At 37.3% G+C, this 24475-nt stretch overlaps 1 protein-coding gene across 1 annotated transcript; it reads left to right on the top strand.

The window, feature by feature from the left end:
- The first annotated feature begins 331 nt into the window (after positions 1-331).
- LOC130216985 (cytochrome P450 2J4) lies at positions 332-23932 on the top strand. The gene is made up of 11 exons (XM_056448945.1): positions 332-464; positions 765-817; positions 4374-4576; positions 7819-7981; positions 10624-10773; positions 10908-11068; positions 15211-15387; positions 17854-17992; positions 19970-20157; positions 23120-23261; positions 23512-23932. Exons 3-11 carry the CDS (start codon positions 4379-4381, stop codon positions 23706-23708), a joined length of 1515 nt encoding a protein of 504 aa, XP_056304920.1. The 5' UTR covers positions 332-464; positions 765-817; positions 4374-4378; the 3' UTR covers positions 23709-23932.
- Positions 23933-24475: the final 543 nt, after the last annotated feature.

Here is a 24475-nt window from a genome sequence, read left to right as displayed (position 1 = left end):
TTTGCATAAACCATTTATAATCCATGTAGAGATGTAAAATATATTTTATTTTATAAATTGATTGTGAAATATTTTGAGTTTTGATATTATTGGGTCATATTTTGGGGAGCTAGTTTGACTGGGCGTAGTAGGTATTATGTGAAAACCTGGCAACCCTGGATTCAGATTTTCACAGCTCGATTATGCACACAAGATAACAGTCATGTCAACACAGACAGCCCAAAAGAGTCAAATGATCTGACATGCATCAATAATTTAAGTCTGCTAGCAGATTTAATTTGATAGTACGTAGACATAGGTTAGTTTTTACACGAAAATTGACTACAGAATTAAAATGTAATACTTATTTTGGTTAAATGTAGTTGAATTTGTGATTTGTTATATTTTAAAATAAATTCCGCGGGAAACGTTGCAACTGTTACCAAGCTGGAATTCCGTTCTGGATCTTCTAAATTTGACGTCAGGTGAAGATTTGAAATATCTGAAATAAATAATACTGCTGAAATGTATATCCTGAAATATCTCGTTATTTTCTGCTTCATTTACCTTCAACATACCTAAAATTCTATTTAAATTAATAATAAAAATACAATAATTAAACGAAAGAAAGTGTGAAAGCCAATGGACACGTCATACAGTAGGTCACATGTTTGTAGTTTGTAGCTATCAAAATGAGTGAATTGTGAAAAGTCTTAAGAAGCTTTGATAAATATCATTGCTTATAACTTATATAGTTATATAGTAAATGCCTTTGTTTCCTTCAGGTCTATTTATGAAATCACCACAGTAACTGGACACGCGGTTATCTGAGCTCTGGGTAAGTAGTCAGTCTTGTTTATTGTGTTGTATTTTCGTTTATATAATGTGGTATAAAACTTTTATGAGTGTTCTTATGTCAAATGTGAATGTCACGGTGACCGCGAACGTGTGTTTGTTTTGGACGCTGTCTCCAGATGAATATGATGCCATGCTAATTCCAGCAATAACAACAGACATCGTCGAAGTATTAGTATTTGAATGGTTTCGAAGGGATAGTTCACCACTAAATAATTAATACTGTTATCATTAACCATCCCTCTACTTGTTTCAAACATTTCTGAGTGCCTTCTGTTCAAAACAAAAGAAGATATTTTGAAGAATGTTGGAAATCTGTGAATATTGAGGTAAAGTATTCGCACATTCAGACTTTCTCCTCAATAAAATAATTTCGAAAAGTATTATCTGCATATTCTGAATGCTGAAATCATAACAGCAGTCGATGACTATTCAAATACAACATTGTTCACGGTCAATCAAATAGTGCTAATGTTGTTTTGAAGTTATTTAAATGCGATTTCAGACCCAATATTCAAATTAGCATGCTAAACAATATAACGACGAATGTACAAATATAAAACTAACTCTACCTCAATACCATTGACCTGCATAGTATTTGTTTTTCCTACTGTGGAAGTCAATGGATGCAGGTGTTTAGCTTTCTTCAATGTATCTTCTTTAATGTTCAACAAGAACGGCGCTCATAAAGGTTTAGAATGACTTGAAAATGAGTAAGTAATGATTAATAAATCTTCATTTTGGGGTGGTCTATCACTATAAGTCAGTGGTTCTCAACCACGTTCCTGGAAGACCACCAGAACTGCATGTTTTGGATGTCTCCTTTGTCTTTCACACTCATTACAGGTCTTTCAGTCTCTGCTAATGAGCCGATCAACTGAATCAGGTGTGTTTGGTTAAGGAGGCATGGAGCTGGCGGTCCCCCTGGAACGTGACTGAGAAACACTGCTATAAGTGACTATAATAGAAGTTAGAATAGTTTTTAATAGAAACTGTATTGGTCCTGTGAGTCTTTAGTAAATGTTTACATTGATGTTGTTTTACAAGCAATTGTGGTTATGTAATATATACACCGAGACATTCTATAGTAGAAATCATTCGATTATTCTGGATTTAATCAAACTTGATTGTTTATAATGTTCCTTGAGGTATTTGTACACTGTAAAAAAAAAAGTGCATTTACAGTGTCCGTATTTTGTGATGGCCAAGTGTTTTCTGTTTATTTACGGTTGTGAGTTGCATTATGAGATGTTGATCTCTGCTCTGTCGACTTTTAATGTTGAAAATTCAACTCTATAGTTTAACAAAGTGACTTTTATTGACATTTTAGTAGTTTTGAAATAATAATATAATGTATAAGAAATAATATAGAGAGAAATAATTCTGTAAAATAACAGTAAATGTACTTACAGTATTACAAGGTTTTCGTAGCGTAGTATACAACACCAACACAGACGGTATACCACTTAACATTAGGGGCTCTGTTTTGACGATCCATGCGCAAAGTCCAAAGCCCAGGGTGCAAACGCATTAAAGGCGTGTCAGAATCCACTTTTTCTATATTAAGGACGGAAAAATCCACCTTCATTATTCTTTTAATGAGTTATAGGTGTGTTTTGAGAATAAACCAATCAGAGTCTCATCTCCTATTCCCTTTAAGAGCCAGTTTCACCGCGCCATAGCACATTTGCTATTTACATGGCGGACTTTACATGGGAATCGGGAAATGAGAAAACACTTTATTTCAATTGTGTCCTTTTCTTAATTGTATTTATAGATAGCTATGCATGAAAACACTCACAACACATGCAAATGCAGAAATGCACTGCAACTAGCACAGACCATAACGAAAATGTGTCAGGGGACCCCAAAAAGTTTATAAATTGACTATTAGATTAGATTAGATTATTACTCCCACTGCGGAATCATCCCAATCGATCTAACATTATAAACTCATTCCAAATAGAGATATTAAGTCATCTGATGAAATTGTATTCATATCGCAAAATAGAAAAAATCATAATGCTAGTCTAGATTTTTCCAATATCGTGCAGCGCTACTTTAAACTATTACAAATGCTTACAGAAGTCACTTGTGCCAACTTTTCAAGGTTAAAAGTAGTTGGAACAAATATTAAGATCCCATAATGCAACTCAAAACTATAGATAAATGAGAAAAACTAAAAATATGAGTCATTAAATACTGAAAACTGCTAATTTATGGACATTTTTAGTGGTGGAAACCATTAACAAACTTCTGCCATAGATTCTGTTGTTATTGTCAGTAGGGAGATGCTAAAAACGTAGGCACAAGTTTATTAAAAGTGCAATAATTCATTCATTCATTCATTTTCTTTTCAGCTTAGTCCCTTTATTAATCAGGGGTCACCACAGCGGAATTAAACACCAACTTATCCAGCACATGTTTTACGCAGTGAATGCCGCAACCCATCTCTGGGAACATCCATACACACTCATTCACACATACATACACTATGGACAATTTAACCTACCCAATTCACCTGTACCACATGTCTTTTGACTGTGGGGGAAACCGGAGCACCCGGAGGAAACCCACACGAACGCAGCGAGAACATGCAAACTCCACACAGAAACGCCAACTGACCCAGCCAAGGCTCGAACCAGTGACCTTCTTGCTGTGAGGCAACAGCACTACCTACCTACCTACAAAGTGCAATTTTATTATTATGGTGGCTCAGTGGTTAGCACTGTTGCCTCACAGCAAGAAGGTCACTGGTTCAAGTCCCGGCTGGGCCATTTGGCATTTCTGTGTGGAGTTTGCATGTTCTCCCCGTGTTGGCGTGGGTTTCCTCCGGGTGCTCCGTCACAGTCCAAAGACATGCGGTACAGGTGAATTGAATAAACTAAATTGGCATGTGAATGAGTGTGTATGGATGTTTCCCAGTACTGGGTTGCAGATGGAAAGGCGTCTGCTGTGTAAAACATATGCTGGATAAGTTGACGGTTCATTCTGCTGATAAATAAAGGGACTAAGTGTTCATATAGTTTGATTTTTATGTACAACACTTTAACTAGTCTTTTTAAATATGCTTTTATAAATAGATGTACTTTTAACATTAGTTGTTTCTTAGCAAATCTAGAGGTGTGTGTGAATGCAGATAGGTATTTGCTTGGATGTTTGACATGTAATGCTGTAATGTTCAGCCATTAAAGGGATAGTTCACCCAAAAATGAAATTTACATTGAAACTGCTATGAATTTCTTCCTTTTGTTGAACACAAAATAAGATTCATCTGATGAACGCTGGAAATAAGTGACCACTGACATCAGTTGTAGGAACAGAAATGACTATGGAAGTCAATGGCTGTTTTTTTTTTTCAAGCATTCTTCAAAGTATCTTCTTTTGTGTTCAACAGATTTGGAACAGGGGAGGATGAGTAAATGATAGAATTTAAATTTTTAGGTGAACTATCCCTTCAATCATGTTGACAAACAGAGTTGAAGAATATAAATGTGCATTTTAATGCTAATTAATGTGTGTAATGTCTCTGTTATCAGTACCGATGGCGTCAGTGTTCTCTCAGCTGATTGGCCAGTGGCTGGATGTTCAGGGATTCCTCATATTTCTCTCTGTGCTGCTTCTGGTGAAACACTTTCGAGATGTTTTTACGAATAACATGCCACCCGGACCCTTCCCTCTGCCTTTTATTGGAAACGTGTTAAGTATAGGCTTTGGGGATCCAATGGAGGTCTTTCCCAAGGTATGTTTTTTTGGATGCAATGAATTCTGTTGACAGCTGACATTTTGTGCATTATAAGTTAAAGTGATAGTTCAGGTAATTTTTGAACAGCAGATGGCACTCTAGGCTAGTTTTTTTTGCAGCAGATGGTGTTCTAGGCTGGTTTTTAACAGCAGTCGTCATTCTAGGCTAGTTTTGAATCCCAGATGCGCTCTAGGCTAGTTTTTGGTGCTCTAGACTAATTTTTACCAGCAGATGGCACTCTACGATAGTTTTGAACAGCAGACGCGCTCTAGGCTAGTTTTTGGTGCTCTAGACTAATTTTTACCAGCAGATGGCACTTTACGATAGTTTTGAACAGCAGACGCGCTCTAGGCTAGTTTTTGGTGCTCTAGACTAATTTTTACCAGCAGATGGCACTTTACGATAGTTTTGAGCAGCAGACGCGCTCTAGGCTAGTTTTTGTTGCTCTAGACTAATTTTTACCAGCAGATGGCACTCTACGATAGTGTTGAACAGCAGACGCGCTCTAGGCTAGTTTTTGGTGCTCTAGACTAATTTTTACCAGCAGATGGCACTCTACGATAGTGTTGAACAGCAGACGCGCTCTAGGCTAGTTTTTGGTGCTCTAGACTAATTTTTACCAGCAGATGGCACTCTACGATAGTGTTGAACAGCAAACACGCTCTAGGCTAGTTTTTGGTGCTCTAGGCTAATTTTTACCAGCAGATGGCACTCTGCGATAGTGTTGAACAGCAGATGCGCTCTAGGCTAGTTTTTGGTGCTCTAGGCTAATTTTTACAAGCAGATGGCACTCTACGATAGTGTTGAACAGCAGACGCGCTCTAGGCTAGTTTTTGATGCTCTAGGCTAATTTTCACAAGCAGATGGCCCTCTACGATAGTTTTGAACAGCAGACGCGCTCTAGGCTAGTTTTTGGTGCTCTAGGCTAATTTTTACAAGCAGATGGCACTCTACGATAGTGTTGAACAGCAGACGCGCTCTAGGCTAGTTTTTGATGCTCTAGGCAAATTTTTACCAGCAGATGGCACTCTACGATAGTGTTGAACAGCAGACGCGCTCTAGGCTAGTTTTTGGTGCTCTAGACTAATTTTTACCAGCAGATGGCACTTTACGATAGTTTTGAGCAGCAGACGCGCTCTAGGCTAGTTTTTGGTGCTCTAGGCTAATTTTTACCAGCAGATGGCACTCTACGATAGTTTTGAACAGCAGATGCGCTCTAGGCTAATTTTTGGTGCTCTAGGCTAATTTTTACCAGCAGATGGCACTCTACGATAGCTTTGAACAGCAGACGCGCTCTAGGCTAGTTTTTGGTGCTCCAGGCTAATTTTTACCAGCAGATGGCACTCTACGATAGTTTTGAGCAGCAGACGCGCTCTAGGCTAGTTTTTGGTGCTCTAGGCTAATTTTTACCAGCAGATGGCACTCTACGATAGTGTTGAACAGCAAACGTGCTCTAGGCTAGTTTTTGGTGCTCTAGACTAATTTTTACCAGCAGATGGCACTCTACGATAGTTTTGAGCAGCAGACGCGCTCTAGGCTAGTTTTTGGTGCTCTAGGCTAATTTTTACCAGCAGATGGCACTCTACAATAGTGTTGAACAGCAGACGCGCTCTAGGCTAGTTTTTGGTGCTCTAGGCTAATTTTTACCAGCAGATGGCACTCTACAATAGTGTTGAACAGCAAACGTGCTCTAGGCTAATTTTTACCTGCAGATGGCACTCTACAATAGTATTGAACAGCAGATGCGCTCTAGGCTAGTTTTTGGTGCTCTAGACTAATTTTTACCAGCAGATGGCACTCTACGATAGTTTTGAACAGCAGATGCGCTCTAGGCTAGTTTTTGGTGCTCCAGGCTAATTTTTACCAGCAGATGGCACTCTACGATAGTTTTGAACAGCAGATGCGCTCTAGGCTAGTTTTTGGTGCTCCAAGCTAATTTTTACCAGCAGATGGCACTCTACGATAGCTTTGAACAGCAGACGCACTGTAGGCTAGATTTAACAGCAGGCGATGCTCTGGATGACCACCAGTTTCCATTGATGGCCATACAATGGCACCCCCAGTGTTTTGAATAATATAAACTGTACTTATTCATACTTTTGACAATATTTGTAAAGTACACATGCAATTCTGAAGTTTGGCAGAATTTGATTTAAATTTAGCCTCTAAAAACATCCAAAAAATGTTTGTAGCAAAGTAATGCTTTACAACTTTGATCAGTATCCTTGTTGCTAATCAATAAATAATGGTTGCTCTATAATATGTATCAAAAATCATCTATCCGTCAGCACGTATGACAGGCCCGTAGCCAGCTGGGGTTCGAGTGATTCAAAAGACCCACCCCTCTCTGACAAACATCCAGAATTTGTCATATACACTACATGAGCTCATTTGTCTTATTTTGACTACTATGCCATCATAAATAGTAAAAATAACTAATCGAAAAAGGTTTTAGGACCAAGTGGAATCGTCTGTTGGCTGTCACTTCAGTGCGACTTCAGCCAATCAGTTTTTGCCAGTGCACATAATTATTTTTCATAAGTCCAACATCTAGCTGTGCAAGAAAACCTACAATCTGACTTAAGTGAAGTCATCTTTCACTACTGTATTGTTTGAAAGTTTTGAAAAATAAGTAACTTTTATTCTAAATCTTGGACCTTATTCTTTAAACAAAAAATGACCAATAAAAAGGTGTGAAGCACCAAAAGTGACCGATATTAATATTAATATTGAGACTGTTTTGGCTATTTTTGTTATCCGTGAATTTTTTAATAATTTTATTAATTTTTTTGGCTATGATGACCATGCGACAATCTATTTCAGCTAAAATAGTGCTTAAATGTCACTAAAGTGCAGTTTTTAAATCTCATAATTAAATAGTAACCTAAATGAGGCAAAAAGGCCCACTTTTTGAGAAAAAAAAGAACCACCCCTTTCACGAGGCTGGCTACGGGCCTGTATGGGATCTAGAAGTGTTCAGCTTTTAACTGATATATAGTTTTTGATGGTTGCTTTATGTCTGGACTTCAATATTACGGTTTAAAAATGTAACAGGAACTGGTCCCACAAGTTGTAGGGTGACAGTAAATGTGATTTAATCCATTATGCTGATGATACACTGGGCAACTTTTGGAAACTATGCCGTCATTAGAAACTGAGGTAGACAGGGAGTAGGGAGAGTAAATACTGAGTACGTTGTCATTTTTTTCTATTCACTATCCCTTTAACCTGTTTTCCAGGTTGCAGAGAAGCATGGAGATGTGTGCACATTTTATATTGGAACCAAACCCTGTATCCTGATGACGGGATATGAGGTCTTCAAAGAGGCGTTTGTGGAGCAGGCGGACATCTTTACTGACCGACCGTTCTTCCCTGTCAATGACAGGATCTGCAAAGGGAAAGGTAAAAAGCAACACTGCACATTTGACTATAGGTGACACCCTTAACCTCACAAATATGACGGTCAACAAAGGCTGCATTTCAAAATATTTGAGAAAGAATACTAATTTTACAGGAGGGATTATAATGTTGCCTTCAACTGTTTGCATATTATCATTCATTCATTAATTTTTGTTCGAATTAATCCCTTATTTATCAGGGGTCGCCACAGCAGAATGACCAGCCAACTTTTCCGGCATATGTTTTACACAGCGGATGCCCTTCCAGCCACAACCCACACACATACACACTCATTCTCACACACACTCATACACTACAGACAATTTAGTTTATTCAGTTCACCTATAGCACATGTTTTTTGACTGTGGGGGAAACCGGAGCACCCTGAGGAAACCCACGCCAACACGGGGAGAACATGCAAACTCCACACCGAAATGCCAGCTGACCCAGCCGACACTCGAACCAGTGATCTTCTTGCTGTGAGGCCACAGTGCTAACCACTGAGCCAGAGATTGGATATAAATCAAATTGTGACAATACTGTTGTATGAAAGGTCGTCTTTTCTTTTCCTTTTTTTATTAGGATATGCAAGTAGTACACAAAATGGGATCACATACAAAAAGAATGAAACAACAACAAAAACATGAAAACACAATGTGTGCATGTGTGTGCGTGCATGTAAAGGTAACTAGGTGGATAGTCTGAGTACATACATATGGGGAAGAAAAAAAAAAATATATATATACATAACATATATAACCATCATTAAATGAAACAAATAGCATATATATATATATATATATATATGGTTTCCGCTACATTCATTCTTCCATGGCGGGGCGCCACGCCAAAATTCATCCTGCCACGGCTATATTACAGCTTTTCATTCAAAACATTTTATTTTTTTAATAGTACCAAAACGTATTAAAGGGTAAGTGAATTATAACCGCGTGAACTTTTCTGTAACCGACCGTAGTAGTGCTGTGCGTCATTTGTTTAACCCTTTAAGGTTACATGCTGACTGACTGACTGGCTGACTGGCAAGTGCGTAATGCGTGAGGCCAGCAAACACGACGTAAAGCTGTTTCACTTGACTTCAGGACGCATTAATACCGCTCTGTAGGTCTATTGGAGACATTCATAAATATTTCTAGCAAATCTAATAAATGTTGGAGACATACTCGTTACATAAACGCACTTAATCACACTTCAGCAGCGTTTATTTGAGAGCGCACAAGAAGATCTGCGCTCAGTGTTGCCAGATGATGCTGACTGTTTCCAGCCCAAAAGCTGTGGAGATCACAAGCGTTTATACACTGTTCTAAGCATATGTATGTGAAGAACGGGGGCTATGGCGTCTCTTTGGGAGATCAAAACAGCTTTATGAGGGCAGACCGGGGCTGGCGGGCACGCAGTTGCAAAACCGCCCAAAATTTTCACTACCCGCCTATGTCACTTTTTACCCGCATAAATAAATTCTAAAATGCCCAATTGGGCGGGAAACCGCCCAATCTGGCAACACTGTCTGCGCTTGAGCAGCACGTACTTGAGGGCGCGCAAGAAGCTTTGTGCACGAGCAGAGGAAATCGGCGCGCAAGCAAAGAGATTCGCATGCTGTAGGGTAGGCTATTAGATAAATGCGATCTCGACTTGTAATACCGCGCTCACGATATTTGTCATTAAAATAACGCCACAGGTAGTTTGTAGATCTATGTAAAAAAGGCCTGCCGCCACAGCTGGAAAAAATCCTAGAGGAAACACCGTATATAAATATATATATATAATAGATAGAGGAAAAAAAAACTACTTCTACTACCACGTCTACTACAATGACTACTACTATTGATACTACTACAACATCTACTACAACTGATACTGCTACAACAACATTTACCAATACTACAACATCTACATCAACAACATGCTACTGCTACTTCTGATACTACTACACCAACGACAACTACTGCTACTACATCTACTTATTCTGATACTACTACACCAATGACGTCTACCATTACTGATACTACTACAACTACTTCTACAATCACTAGTACTACCACAACGACAGCAACCTGAATAATGACCATGGCAGAAATACTAATGATAATGAGGAGATAAAAGGAGGACAAGTCAGAACAGTAGTACTAATAATGGGAACAAAAGTAGAAGTAATAATTAATGATGATAGTGAGGAGGCGAGGGGAGGTTGGGAAATCAGGAAGTGGATCAATAATAAGTAGAAGTAGAAGAATCTAAAAGAAATAGAAAAGAAAAGGGAGGAAGAAATAGAAAGATTTCATGTTTTTCAGTAGATTCACTATTTTTAAATATATGAAGTGACACATTTAGATTATGTCGCCACCTTTTGGTCTAACACTGTAATTTCTACAACCTTAAATTCATAATTTCGACTTTTTATTTTGTAATTTTGACCTTGCGTAGTCATATTTTGACTTTTTAAGGCATGATTTTTGTTTTTTACCTGCGAAAAACAGGCTTCCATAGAAATCAGACTTTCCCCAGTAGAAAAATGTTATAGAAAATACAGTGAAATTTCTTTACTTCCTTGTTAAACAGCACTTGGGAAATATTTAAAAACGATTAAAAATGTTCATAGACGGGCTAATAATTGTGATGCTCTGTAGGTCTGATCTTCTCCGGTGGTCACATGTGTCGTCAGCAGAGGCGTTTCGCTTTGGCCACACTCAAGTATTTCGGTGTAGGCAAGAAAACTCTAGAAAACTCCATCCTGCAGGAGTGTCGCTCTGTCTGTGACGCTGTACACAGCGAGCGAGGTACAGTATTTACATCGTTTCTATTACATCTATTTTTTCTATTCTATTAAATCGACAGGGCTAACCACTGAGCCCCTGTACCGCCCAATTTTGAATTTAAAGATCATTTTGTTTGTTCTCTTTTGCTTTCCCAGGTTTGCCGTTCAACCCTCATCACATCCTGACCTACGCGGTGGGCAATATAATATGCAGTCTTGTTTTTGGCTACAAGTTCGATTACGGCAACGATGATTTTAATAAACTGTTGGACTATTCAGATGACACCTTTAAGCTGCCCATTAATATCTGGGGCCGGGTAAGAAACCAGAGTTACTGTAATTTGTACCCTCTTCAAACCACGTACATGCATATTATAGTAGTTGTGAACCATCCTATTTTAAAGGTGCCATGAAGTTTTATAGATGTTAGTATCAGAATTATTCATTTTTAGGGTATCTATAAGCTAGTGTACTGCAAAACAGTGATAATTAGTGTTTAGAAGATATAAAAGTGATATAAACATGTAAAGCTGGTTGATCACTTCCACCAAAATGGATCAACGATCAGTATTGCAAGATATAGCTGACTTTTTCCAGCCCAAAAGCTGTCCAAAACCCACCCAAATGCTCAAAAAAGTGCACGAAATATTAGATTAATATTTAATTCAATTCTGCCTGTAAAAGCCACAAAATTATGAAAACAATCCATGAAAAATGAAGGAAAGCCAGAGCTGCTGATTTTTAAAGGGTCAGTTCACCCAAAAATTCTGTGATTACTTGCGCTCTTTCAATCCTCCGAGACCTTCGTTCATCTTCAGAACACAAATGAATATATTTTAGATGAAATCAGAGCGCTCTCATCCTCTATAGACGGCAATAGTTCTGAGACGTTCATGAAAAGGACCAAAAACAGTGATTTAATTGTAATCATACTGTTGTAAAAAAATAAATGAGTGAATATAGAAGAGAACCCAGTCCAGGAGACTCGAAACAAGCAGAATTCCTTTATTGAGACGTGTTGGTTAATCTGCAGTCATACAGCGTCTTTGAGAAGTCCCATGTGTCTGCAGAGCCTACTGGAGGTTTGCAGTCTGCGAGTTTTATCACAAGTCTGAATTAAGACAAAGATGTCCTGTCTATATTGTCTTAGGAGGAGGGGAGATGGGTAAGCGAAGCATGCAAATTCAGTTTACGAGTCAGCAGGGTAAATTGCCATATAGGTGTAGAAACCGGCCCAGCTACAGACCACACAAGTTAATCAACAAAATGGTTTCTGTAGCATGAAAGCACGAGCAAATTATGTTCTGGAGACAGAAACCGCCTGACCAGCTGACTGAAAAGAGAAAACAAGTTACACAACCGTGCTGGGGATCTGACACTTTGCATTACTTTGGAATATAAGTTTATATTCCCAGAATACGAAGCTGCAAGAACACTTTTGTGCACCAGAAAGCATTTGTACTGTAGTCTATGGAGGATGAGAGAGAGCTGTTTTCAGCTAAATTATCTTCATTTGTGTTCAGAAGATGAAGAACACCTGAGGGTGAGCATTTAATCACAGAATTGTCATTTTTGAGTGAACTAACCCTTTAAGATTTGCATTAGGGCTGCACGGTGAAGCTTGCATTGTGATATTTTATTTTTCTGCGCTATATATTGCGATACTTAATATATAATTTCATCAGAAGAAATGAATATGTCTACTTGGAGAGAATTCCTCATTTTCGATACATTGGGATGACTTTGACATCGCTATGAAGTATAATAAAGCAATCACAAACACTGAGAAATATAGCACAACAGTACTGTACAGATAACATAAACAGTGCTTGATCAGAATCAGTTTTATTGCCAAGTGTGCTTCACACACACAAGGAATTTGTTTTGGCTACAGAAGCTTCCAATGTACATAAAGTGACAAGTGACAACACAAAATAAACATTAAACAGATGCGGTTAGTCAAGAAACCTGGATGTTGAGTTGTATGTACAGATTGTTATAAATATACAGGTTATAAGTGTACAAGTGCGAATGTAGAAGGTATTGCATTGTATATTGATATAAGGTGCTGTGTACAAGTGCGTATGATAAAGTATTGCACATATTTATTGCACAGTAGGGGAATATTTAACTGTTCATAAGGTAGACAGCCTGAGGAAAGAAACTTTTCCTGTGTCTGGCTGTTTTTGTGCTTGGTGCTCTGAAGCGCCGACCAGACGGTAACAGTTCGAACAGGTAGTGTGCTGGGTGTGAGGGGTCCAGAGTGATTTTGCGAGCCCTTTTACTCACTCTGGAAGAGTACAGTTCTTGAAGTGTAGGAAGGGTTGTGCCAGTGATTTGTTCAGCAGTCCGGACTATTCGCTGTAGTCTGCGGAGGTCGGTTTTGGCAGCTGAGCCGAACCAGACGGTGATTGAAGTGCAGAGGATGGATTGGATGACAGCTGAGTAGAACTGTACGAGCAGCTCCTGTGGCAGGTTGAACTTCCTCAGCTGACGAAGGAAGTACAGTCTCTGCTGGGCTTTCTTCACAATAGAGTCTATATGAATGTCCCACTTCAGATCCTGAGAGATGGTGGTGCCCAGGAACCTGATAATTAGCAATATTTCATAATCAAATGTAAAATAACACCATAGTCTTTATCATATACTGTACATAAATGCAATTAGTTAGAAATGCAATTATTTTTATTCCTGAATACTTTTAAACTGAATTAAATGATAAAAACACACATCAATAATAAGTGTTTTAGGTAACTTTATGGTTAAACGTTGCAAAACTCCAAAAAATCATGTGTGTTTTTCAGATCTGGTCAACAGTAATCCTGATTCAACATTGCAGATGCTGAGATTTGACTATTGTGGATGCACACATTGTGACAGCGATGCTGAAACCATATGTGCTGGATCATCTACTAAATATTAGTATTTAGAATCCATACATTAATGCCTAGTGATTTAGCTTCTTTGTTGCCATAGAAACATTCTGACAGTTAGAATCAGTTAATTGCCTCATTTAAAAAAGAACACCTTACAAGAAGTCACTTACAATTAGGGGTGGGCGGTACACCGGTGTCATAGTCATCACCGGTGTGACATTGCGCCACGACATGGATTTTCTAATACCGTCAATACCGTGATAAATCAATTATGCGCCTTGAATGGCTGCATTTACATCAATAATAGCTAATTCTAAATAATAAGGCATTCAATTTTCTTCAAACGTTCAGTTGTGGTCTGAATACATGTCCTTATACTACAGGGCTCGAAATTGCAACCTTTTGGTCGCATGAGCGCCCGAAATATAATCTATGCGCCCTCATAATATATTTGGGAGCATTTGTGTGTCTGAATATAATGGTTGTAGTGCAATCTGATTTGATTTTCTCTAAAAACTTGCTGAATCGCTCTACCCTGCTGCTGTATTGGTCAGTCACTCAACGCTTCCCGCTGTCAGATAACAAGGAGCTTTTGTTACTGCAGGAAATGCAAACGGCTGAAGAGTGAAAAGTGCACAGGTTTGCAAACCTCACCTAAAGTTATAATAATAATAATGGCGCAGATGACAGCGATCATAACATGAGGTAAATGTTGATCCGCCAGCTGAGATCAATCGAGTGTTTTCGGAGAAGGTGCCCGAATCTCGATGCGTTGCATTCACCGCGTGTTCAGCGCAAATGTCCGCTAAATATAAAATCTAACACTGTACACATCATCGCCAAAGAAACTCGTCTTTACTAAGTTTACACTGAAACTACGGCTCATAACAAAGAGCGGAATTGCGCCGGTGGTCATCATGAGAATCCTGCTCTGTCTGCTTATAAATTGGTGCGGCTGACTTGCCTGCTTTATTCCACCAACACAGAGAAATGAAGATCAGCTCATAACGAGACTGAGCATTTACAATGACCCAAACCAAAACTTTTAAAGAGTGATAGAAGTGAGACTTTCTTTTGTCCGTTCTTCCTTGAGATGTATATTGTTTTGCTATTGAAAGTAATACCATGATATTATACCGTCACCGTTCAAAAGATGAAAAATACCGTGATATTAATTTTAGGTCATATCGCCCACCTCTACTTACAATCCTCTCATCCTGTTGAAGCATTGTCTGTAAGTTTATTATCTGTTTGTATTTATATTCTATCTCAGATGTTATTGTTATGTACATAGATAACTATAGCTCATTTTATGTACATCTCTTTACATAGTTTCACTCTGTTTCAACATACTCAATGTGGCATGGAATAAAGCAGCATTCTCCCACCATCTCACGTGTTGGAAAGAGTTTATCTGTCTGTCTAACTTTGGGAAGAGAGACACCGGAGTGAGGGCAGAATACCATATATATTCTGCAGCTTTTTTGAAATGTGCTTTATTGAAGATTTTTTAATGATGGATTATTAATTATTATTAATTATTTCTGATATTCTACTGATGGATTGTGTTTATCCCTCAACAGTTGTATAACGCGTTTCCCACTGTGATGCCATTGCTGCCGGGAAAACACCAGACTGCGTTTGCCAACCTCACCAAGCTGAAGCTGTTTTTCCAGGAGGAAATCAACAAACACAAGGAGGATAGAAACCCATCCAGTCCGAGAGATTACATCGACTGTTACCTGGACGAAATCGAGAAGGTAACTGAAATGATTCAGTGAAATCAAGTGAACTCAAATTAAAATGAAAAGTCCATTTTAGGTATACTGTATAGCAGGTCGCACACCAGAAGCGTCGCGCCACGCAGCGCCATGCATTCAGAATTCTAAACATAAGTTTCTATCAGGGTGCACACACCGGTGCCGCAAGTCTGGCGGCTGTCCACGGCGCCCAGCAACGAGTCAGGACGCTGTTTATAGTCCTGCCGCGCCACAGAGCGCCATCTGATTAGTTTCATGTTAAATATCATGCGAATGTGCGCGTCTGGTGTGTGATACTTTTAACTGTCGGGTGTGTGACGGCCTTATGACGGTATCTAATACTCTAGTTGCAATTAATTGGGTGAAACTGTAAATACTGTGTGAGCTATTATCATGATATTGAACTAAGCTGCAAAAAGGGTTACTTTAACAGCTGCAGTATAATAACAAACACTTGGTGTGTTGCTTTATTGTGTGTATATATTGTTTATATGTATGTTCAGGAAGAAGCCAGATTGATTCAGTTACTGTTAAAAGTTAGTGCTGGACAAAGATTAATCACATCCTAAATAGAAGTTTGTTTTGACATAATATATGTGTGTGTACTGTGTATATTTATTGTGTATATATAAATATACATGCATATACAGTTGAAGTCAGAATTATTAGCCCCCCTGTTTATTTTTTCCCCAATTTCTGTTTAACGGAGAGCAGATTTCTTCAACACATTTCTAATCATAATAGTGTTAATAACTCATCTCTAATAACTGATTTATTTTATCTTTGTCATGATGACAGTAAATAATATTTGACTAGATATTTTTCAAGACACTCCTATACAGCTTAAAGAGACATTTAAAGGCTTAACTAGGTTAATTAGGTTAACTAGGCAGGTTAGGGTAATTAGGCAAGTTATTGTATAATGATGGTTTGATCTGGAGCCAGTCGAAAAAAAAAATAGCTTAAAGGGGCTAATAATATTGACCTTAAAATGGTGTTTAAAATATTAAAATCTGCTTTTATTGTAGCCGAAATAAAACAAATCAGACTTTCTCCAGAAGAAAAAATATTATCAGACATACTGTGAACATTTCCTTGCTCTGTTAAACATCATTATATATAATGGGAAATATTTAAAAGAGAAAAAACAATTCAAAAGGGAGCAAATAATTCTCACTTCAACTGTATTTGGGGAAAAATGCTTGCTTATATTTAGGTATAAAATAGAAATGTATATGATAAAATTTATATATACAATTAAATATCAATGACAAAATTGTTTTGTTTTATTTACATGAGTGTATTACATATACATAATCAATATAAATAATACACACATATGTCTTGAATACAATTAATCGTGATTAATCTTAGCAAAATAAAAGTACAAGTGAATTTTATTAGTTCTTCCGTTTAATAAAACATTTAACATTTTTTTTTAACAGATTACTAAACCTTAACTAAGACATTAACATCACCTAAGCTGGTACTGGAAAAATACCAGTACATTTGGTATATACTGTATCAGTACATACTGCTGTATTTCAGGCAGTTTCATATCTTTATTTATTTATTTTTAATTTTTTTTTTTTTCAGTCCGTTTAATATCATAATTCTGCTTTCACATACTGCTGTTCTGAAGTTCATCTGTAGGTGGCAATGTTTCACAATTTGCCCAACAGTTTTTTAAATCCAGAATTACATTTAATGCGGTCAGAAAATGGCTTTTACATATTTTTATTCATATTTTTTTTATATTTATTCATATTTTTATTCATATTTTTTTATATTTTTATTCATATTTTTTTATATTTTTATTCATATTTTGGTTTAAACCAAAATAGTGTATTAATAAGGTCTCCTTTTATTGCAAAAAAGGGCATTGTCAAACTAGGAGATCTGTATGGAAATGGCAGTTTGAACATATTCAACAGCAGGATGAGATACCTAGATCCCAGTTTTTTTCCGATATCTGCAGTTATGCCTGCACTAGGGTGGTTTGCTGCCGAGTGTGACGCGGCTGGGATGAGAATCAGCACCTCCAAGTCTGAGGCCATGGTGCTCCACTGGAAAAAGGTGGCTTGCCATCTCCAGGTTGGAGGAAAGTCCTTATCCCAAGTGGAGGAGTTCAAGTATCTTGGGGTTTTGCTTACTGCTGTTCTGAAGTTCATCTGTAGGTGGCAATGTTTCACAATTTGCCCAACAGTTTTTTAAATCCAGAATTACATTTAATGCGGTCAGAAAATGGCTTTTACATATTTCCTTTAGCACATTCATCATTCATTTTGTGTTTTTTAATGGCTAATAATAGAAAAAGCAATAGCAATAAAAATAGCATTTCTTTAGTTAAATGTTATAGCGCAAGAATTATTGTTATTGCAGCACTCGGCAACTATATTGCACATATTTTATACCCAGTATTAGTAACCTAGTTAAATCCTCTTTTCATCATCCTATTGTTCCCAGTGTAAGGACAAAGAAGCCGAGTTCACAGAGGAAAACCTGATTCACTGTGTGCTGGATCTGTTTGGCGCGGGGACAGAAAGCACTGCTAAAACACTGGTTTGGGCTTTACTCTACATGGCCAAGTATCCTGATGTGCAAGGTGGGTCACTATATACAGAATTATTCGCCCTCCTGTGAATTTCTTTTTCAAATATTTCCCAAATGATGTTTAACAGAGCTCTGTGGTTTTGTACAAAAATTCAGGGTTTCTGGAAAAGAGTTGATTACATCTGTTTGGTTTTAGATTTTCATATTTCACTATGCTCGAGATTGTTTTTATTGGGTGGATGGACAGATAAAACCAGTACAAACCAGCTTATACAAATAATTGGTTGTAAGACTAAGACAAATAATTCTTAGGAGCTGGAAATCAGAAAATGCCCTTCCTTTCAAGAATGGGTAGTAGAACTGGCGAGAGTAGCTGCTTTGGAAAAATGTCTTACATGCAAATAGATAAGCTAAACCTATTTTATCAAAAATGGTCCAAGTACTTAATGTGTTTAAGAAAAGAACAGTAATAAATGTACGAAAAGTATACTTATTGGGACAATATAAAATATATGTTATTGATACGTTTCCCTTTCTCTCTCTCTCTCTCTCTCTCTCTCTCTCTCTCTCTCTTTTGTTGTTGTTCCTCATTTTAATTTTATTATTATTATTATTATTATATACAGATGGAGACTTCTATTGTATCTATGTTCAGGGTTTCTGCAGATATCATAATGTCCAATTGAATACTTTTTAAGACTATTAAGTATTAAAATTAAGATCTATATCACAATATCAAAAACACACATCAAGAGAAAATGCAAAATCACTAAATTAGTGTCAAAATAAATGTATTGAAATTGAACAGTAATAAAGACAGGTTAGATGCACCATTGAACTACAGAAAAAAACAAACAAACATCTTAAGGCTGATTTTATACTTTCGCCTGGCGCTGCATCGCGACCTCACAAAAGGGACAAGGCTTTTATACTTGACGCGTTTGCCATTGAGATATTCTTTTAAATGACAGGGGGCGGACAAAAGAAACAGACCGTAAAGTCAGACAGAGAAACAGAGTAGTACATTTCCGGAAGTAGGTCATGTCATTAATATTATTGAAGATTTTTAAACATTGTTTTTTATTATTTTTATAATTAATTTAATGATTATAAAGACTTTTATAACCATTCAAGATTTGTTAAATCCAACTTTGATGCATCACTTGCTTTAGTTCATATCTCGGACAGTTCTACCTATCAAAGTTAAATATTAATGGCAACAGAGCATGTGTTCCTCTACAGTTATATATTTTTATTATGGCAAGAATAAAAACAAGAAAAACTTACTAAAAATACTGACTTTTTTATTTTGCCCACTCAACAATTCACACATTACTGTCTGGCTAGTTTCTGTCCTCTACTTATAAGCTCAAAAGGCAATAATGGTCCAACAGTCCAGACCATTATCACCAATAAAGCCTAGAAATTGGGCATCAGTATATTGCAAACTGATCAAAAGACATAATATGTTACTTAATTTTAGTTTGTAACTTGTTTTATTGTTTTAAGTAACTTGTTTAAATAGTTTTAACTTCAAAATTGTAATATATACATCAGTGTAAAACCTGTGAATGGTGGAAAAACATATTCTGTAATATTTCACCTGAAATCTGTTCACTCTGCCAGCCGAAATCATGTCGCGTGCACCGAAAGCGAACCTCCTCAAACACAGCGATGACATCACATTCGCCAAACACACTGAGTTCAATAACAGAAAGCTGATTGGCTATTGCATGTTGGTCTCATTTGTAGTTGTAATACGACAAATTACATTTGGACTAGTAAAATAAAGAACTACAACAGCATGAAAACCAATCAACAACAACAAAAAAGAATTTAAATGAGCATTAGATGTAGCGTTACATGGACATCAGAAAAATAAGACCTGTGCAAAAATATTTAAGACCTTGAACAGCCAATTTAAGACTTTTTAAGGCCTAAAATTTAGATTTTTAAATTTGAGACTTTTAAAGACCCTACGGAAACCCTGAGATCAACTTTTCATATGCTCTCTGTTTATTTCCCATAGAGAAAGTGCATAGTGAGATCGATCAGGTGATTGGACAGTCTCGTCAGCCACTGATGGAGGACAGGGCTCATCTGCCGTACACATATGCAGTCATGCATGAGGTTCAGAGGTTTGCAAACGTCCTGGCTTTTATCCCACCTAGAGTCGCCAGCAAAGACACTACAGTTGCAGGATTTCTGATCCCAAAGGTGAGACCAATAAATGCTAAGTCATATTTTAAAGTACACGAGATCAAAACTAACCATAGTGATTTTGTTAGCTCACACTGCTAGTTTTGTGCTGAACAATTAATCTGTGCATGTCATTAAGATCAAAAATGATTTGCCCTTCTAATCTTTAATTGGAATCTGAAAATGCACTTCCTCTTTGTTTTCAGTTAAACTCTCAGATTAGGTCTGTCTGAGGTATTGGGCGTGGCTAGTATACTTAACCACGCCCCTCCAGCTGTCAGTTTTGACAACAAACAGAAATGGTGAGGAGGAGGAGTCCTCAGTTAGGTTAGATTGTAATAACTGTTAGGTTGTAATAACTCTCCCCAAACCCTTTTCCCCATCTTTCTGAATGAAACACCTACTTTACTACATCCAATCAGCTCGTAGTAGAAAAAAACAAGCCACGCCCACTGTTTTCTCATTTAATATTCTGTTTCTCAAAATCATTCCAATGTCATGGAATGTTAAAAGGTCTATTTGAGTCAATAGCTGTTTCCATCCAAAGATGCAAATTAAATTTATGCGCAAAACTGGAATATCGCGTATAAGACGTGTGAATAAAGCAGCATTTACATCCAGCGAGTCAAAGAGAACATAATCATCACTTCCTGATTAACTGGCATCAAATATCAACAGTAAAAACGTAATTTGCTGTGATTAAGAGAAGCTGCGTGAATCTTTTCGTCATTTAATAAATGACTTGCGCCTCAGAAGACAAAATGCCGACATACAATGAACACGTGGTGGGATTTGGAGGCGTGAGACGCGGAGCACAGGCGCTCTTGATTCTGGAGGTCATTAATAATATAATAACACTAATACTGAAATGGTTACAGCATTTTAGAATGAGCAAAACAACATTTCAGATGTTTTACAGTGTGCTCAGCCTGCTGGGTTATCCATACACACATTTTTTTAGTCAAGTCAAGTCAAGGTTATTTATAAAGCACTTTTTAAAAAACAACAAGTGCACTGAAAAAGTGTTGCATGCAAAACTGTTGCAAACAATTTATTTGTGTTGAATTTAAACAAACAAATTAAATTTAATAATGTTCAACTTAATTTGTTTGTTTAAATTCAGCCCAAATACATTGCTTACGACCACTTAACGTAAAAAAATTTAGTAAATCCAAGGAATCATCTTTGAATAATTTTTTTCAGTGTGCTTACCAAAGTGCTGTACACACATACACCATCTAAAAAAAGGAGAAATACAACAGACACAAGACTCTCATATGGTATTGTTGTAAAAAAATAAATGAGTAGAAGAGAACCCAGTCCAGGAGACTCGAAACAAGCTGAATTCCTTTATTGAGACGTGTTGGTTAATCTGCAGTCATACAGCGTCTTCGAGAAGTCCATGTGTCTGCAGAGCCTACTGGAGGTTTGCAGTCTGCGAGTTTTATCACAAGTCTGAATTAAGACAAAGATGTCCTGTCTATATTGTCTTAGGAGGTGGGGAGATGGCTAAACGAAGCATGCAAATTCAGTTTTCAAAGGCACGGTCCCCCCTGGTTTTTAACCTTGCGCGTGGAACAACCAAAAGTTGCTGATCAGCACATCTAAGTGCCCTTGATGGAGTGTACAACTGAATTAATTGGGACAAGTATCTTGGTGCTAGTCCATTTAGGCATTTAAACACCAAAACTAAAACTTTTTATCATCACATGATCTCTTATAACAAAATCACATGACTTTTTTAATGCGCATACTGGAATCTGTTCAGTAAAAGTGTTTCCATCATAGTTTATGCACATCTTTTCTCATCGAACAAAAAGTTTATGCTACTCAGTTACACATACTGTACATTTTTTATGCGCATTTTCAAAACTGATGCGCATCTTGGTGTTTCCATCAACTGTTTTTTTATGTGCGTATCCAAAATGCGCATAAAAATAAGTTGATAGAAACAGCTATTGAAAATCACCGAATTTTATTTGATATTTTTGTCCTAGTCATGTAATATGGATTTTTGTTTGTCGTATTAATTTGTACCTTCCATTTATCAAAATGTAATTACTCTATTACGTTTTGTCTTGTGTTCTAGTTAGGCTATTTTTTCAGTGGCGTTTTATTCCTTCCCCGCTTGTCAACTGTCAGTCACTTCAAATCAACTGAACAAAATATAGTATGTAGCTTTAACGTTAGCTAGCTATCTATAATTCATTTATTCATTCATTTTCCTTCAGCTTAATCCCTTATTTATCTGAGGTCGCCACAGTGGAATGAACTGCCAACTATTCCAGCCTATTTTACGCAGCGGATGCCCTTCCAGTTGCAACCCAGCACTGGGAAATAGCTATAATTAAAAAAGTATTTATAAAAGTGTAGCACAATTTTTGCTGACAACATTGAAAATGCAGCTAATTAGGTTGTAAGCTAATTACTGTTGTTCGTAGACCTTACAACCAGTATTTAAAGCCTAAGATTTGTGTCATTGAATCATTAAGTATTATTTAAAAATATTAAGTAGAGGAGCACTCTACCTTTTGTTGAAAAAGACAAACTTTTCAAGTCTGCTAGAGTTAAACAGTTGACTTGAACTATTTTTAGCTTAGCATAATGAATTGATTCGGATTAGACCATTAGCATTTTGTTCAAAATTTTCAGAAAAGAGTTATGACCATTTTCCTATTTAAAGCTCGAGTCTTCTGTAGTTACATTGTGTAATAAAACTGACGGAGTATGAAAAGTGACTATTTTCTAGGTCAATATTGCTGGGAACGGTATTCTCATTCTGGTCTAATATTCAAGAAACGCTGCTGGTGCACCAGGCGGATTGACATCACACAGTGTCGTAGAGGTGGTTTAATACTTAAAATCCTGATCACAACATCCCTTCCAAATCTGAATTTAAAAAAAGTGACTTTATCAGCTAAAAGAGATTGTAAGACCTTTACTATTTGTATAGGTTTAATTATTGTGATGTTATTGACAGGGTGTGATGGTGTTGCCGATGCTGAAGCCGATCCTAGAGGATAAGAATGAGTACAGCACCCCCAATGAATTCAACCCGGCTCACTTTCTGGATGAAAATGGCAAATTTGTGAAGAGAGAAAATTTCATCCCCTTTTCAATAGGTGAGTTATGAAGAGGAACTTAATGTACACCTGAAATAAGCACACTTATTGTTGCATTATATCGTAACTGGAAATCTTACATGACTGGATATATTACATAACCATCACTTTTGATCTATTTAATGCATCTTTACTGAATTAAAAGGTTGATTTATATAATTTGAAATGTGCCTTTAATAATGTATAATCTAATTTCAGCACTTTGAGGCGGTGAGCAGGTTTACTGAGTCAGCTGATGTTGTTTTTGCAGGTAAGCGGATGTGTCCAGGTGAGCAGCTGGCCGTTATGGAGCTCTTCCTGTTCTTCATCTCTCTGATGCAGCATTTCACCTTCCTGCCTCCTGAAGGAGAAATTCTGAGTCTGAAGAGGACGGTGGCCATCGCTTCTGCTCCTGCTCCCTTCCGTATTAAAGCTGTGCCTCGACAATGCGACACAACTGCATCCTAAAATATGAGAATCAGCTCAGATAAACATTAGAGAAATACAGTCGATGACAAAATGATGACTTTAGTTATTCAAATATAACTAATGTTTGACATCAGAGTGAGGAAACTTTTGACAGAATTCCCTATCACAGTTTTCTCATCTTTTAAGCTTAAAAACTGGCAAGGTCAACATTATTAGCCTCCTTGAGAAATTAGATGTATTTTTGGGTTGTCTACAGAACAAAACATTCCCTCAGCTTAGTCTCCATTTCAGAGGTCGTCTATTTCAGAGGACGGCAGAATGAAACGGCAACTATTCCAGCATGTGTTTTAGGCAGCAGATGCCCTTCCAGCTGCAACCCAGTACTGGGAAACACCCATACACTCTCAGATTCACACACTAGCCAATTTAAATGATCCCATTCACCTATTTAGTTTAGTTTATTTGTTTACAGGGTCAATGCACATAGATAAACATCACTGTAAAGTGTGCCAGAAAGAGCCAAGAATGGCTTTTTTTTTTTTTTTTTTTTTTTTTTTTTTTTCATCTGTAGACCCCTTACAGCAGTGTTTCCCAACCCTGTTCCTGGAGGCACACCAACAGTACATATTTTGGATGTCTCCCTCATCTGACCCATTAACTTCAGGTTTTGGAGTCTCTTCTAATGTTCTAATGAGTTGATTCAGGTGTGTTTGATTAGGGAGAGCTTGAAAATGTGGACTGTTGGTGTGCCTTCAGGAACAGGGTTGGGAAACACTGCCTTACAGAATGCTAAAAAGTCACACTTT

Source organism: Danio aesculapii, chromosome 23 (assembly GCF_903798145.1).
Source record: "Danio aesculapii chromosome 23, fDanAes4.1, whole genome shotgun sequence".
NCBI classification, from domain to species: Eukaryota; Metazoa; Chordata; class Actinopteri; order Cypriniformes; family Danionidae; genus Danio; species Danio aesculapii.
This window is presented reverse-complemented; position numbering and strand designations above follow the sequence as displayed.

What these genes read in the sequence shown, in the direction of transcription:
- LOC130216985 (XM_056448945.1), top strand. Translation starts at nt 4,379, where the DNA reads ATGGCGTCAGTGTTCTCTCAGCTGATTGGCCAGTGGCTGGATGTTCAG. An exon ending in CAATGGAGGTCTTTCCCAAG is followed by an intron (nt 4,577 to 7,818) that starts GTATGTTTTTTT and finishes CCTGTTTTCCAG; the next exon opens with GTTGCAGAGAAGCATGGAGA. An exon ending in CCATTAATATCTGGGGCCGG is followed by an intron (nt 11,069 to 15,210) that starts GTAAGAAACCAG and finishes ATCCCTCAACAG; the next exon opens with TTGTATAACGCGTTTCCCAC.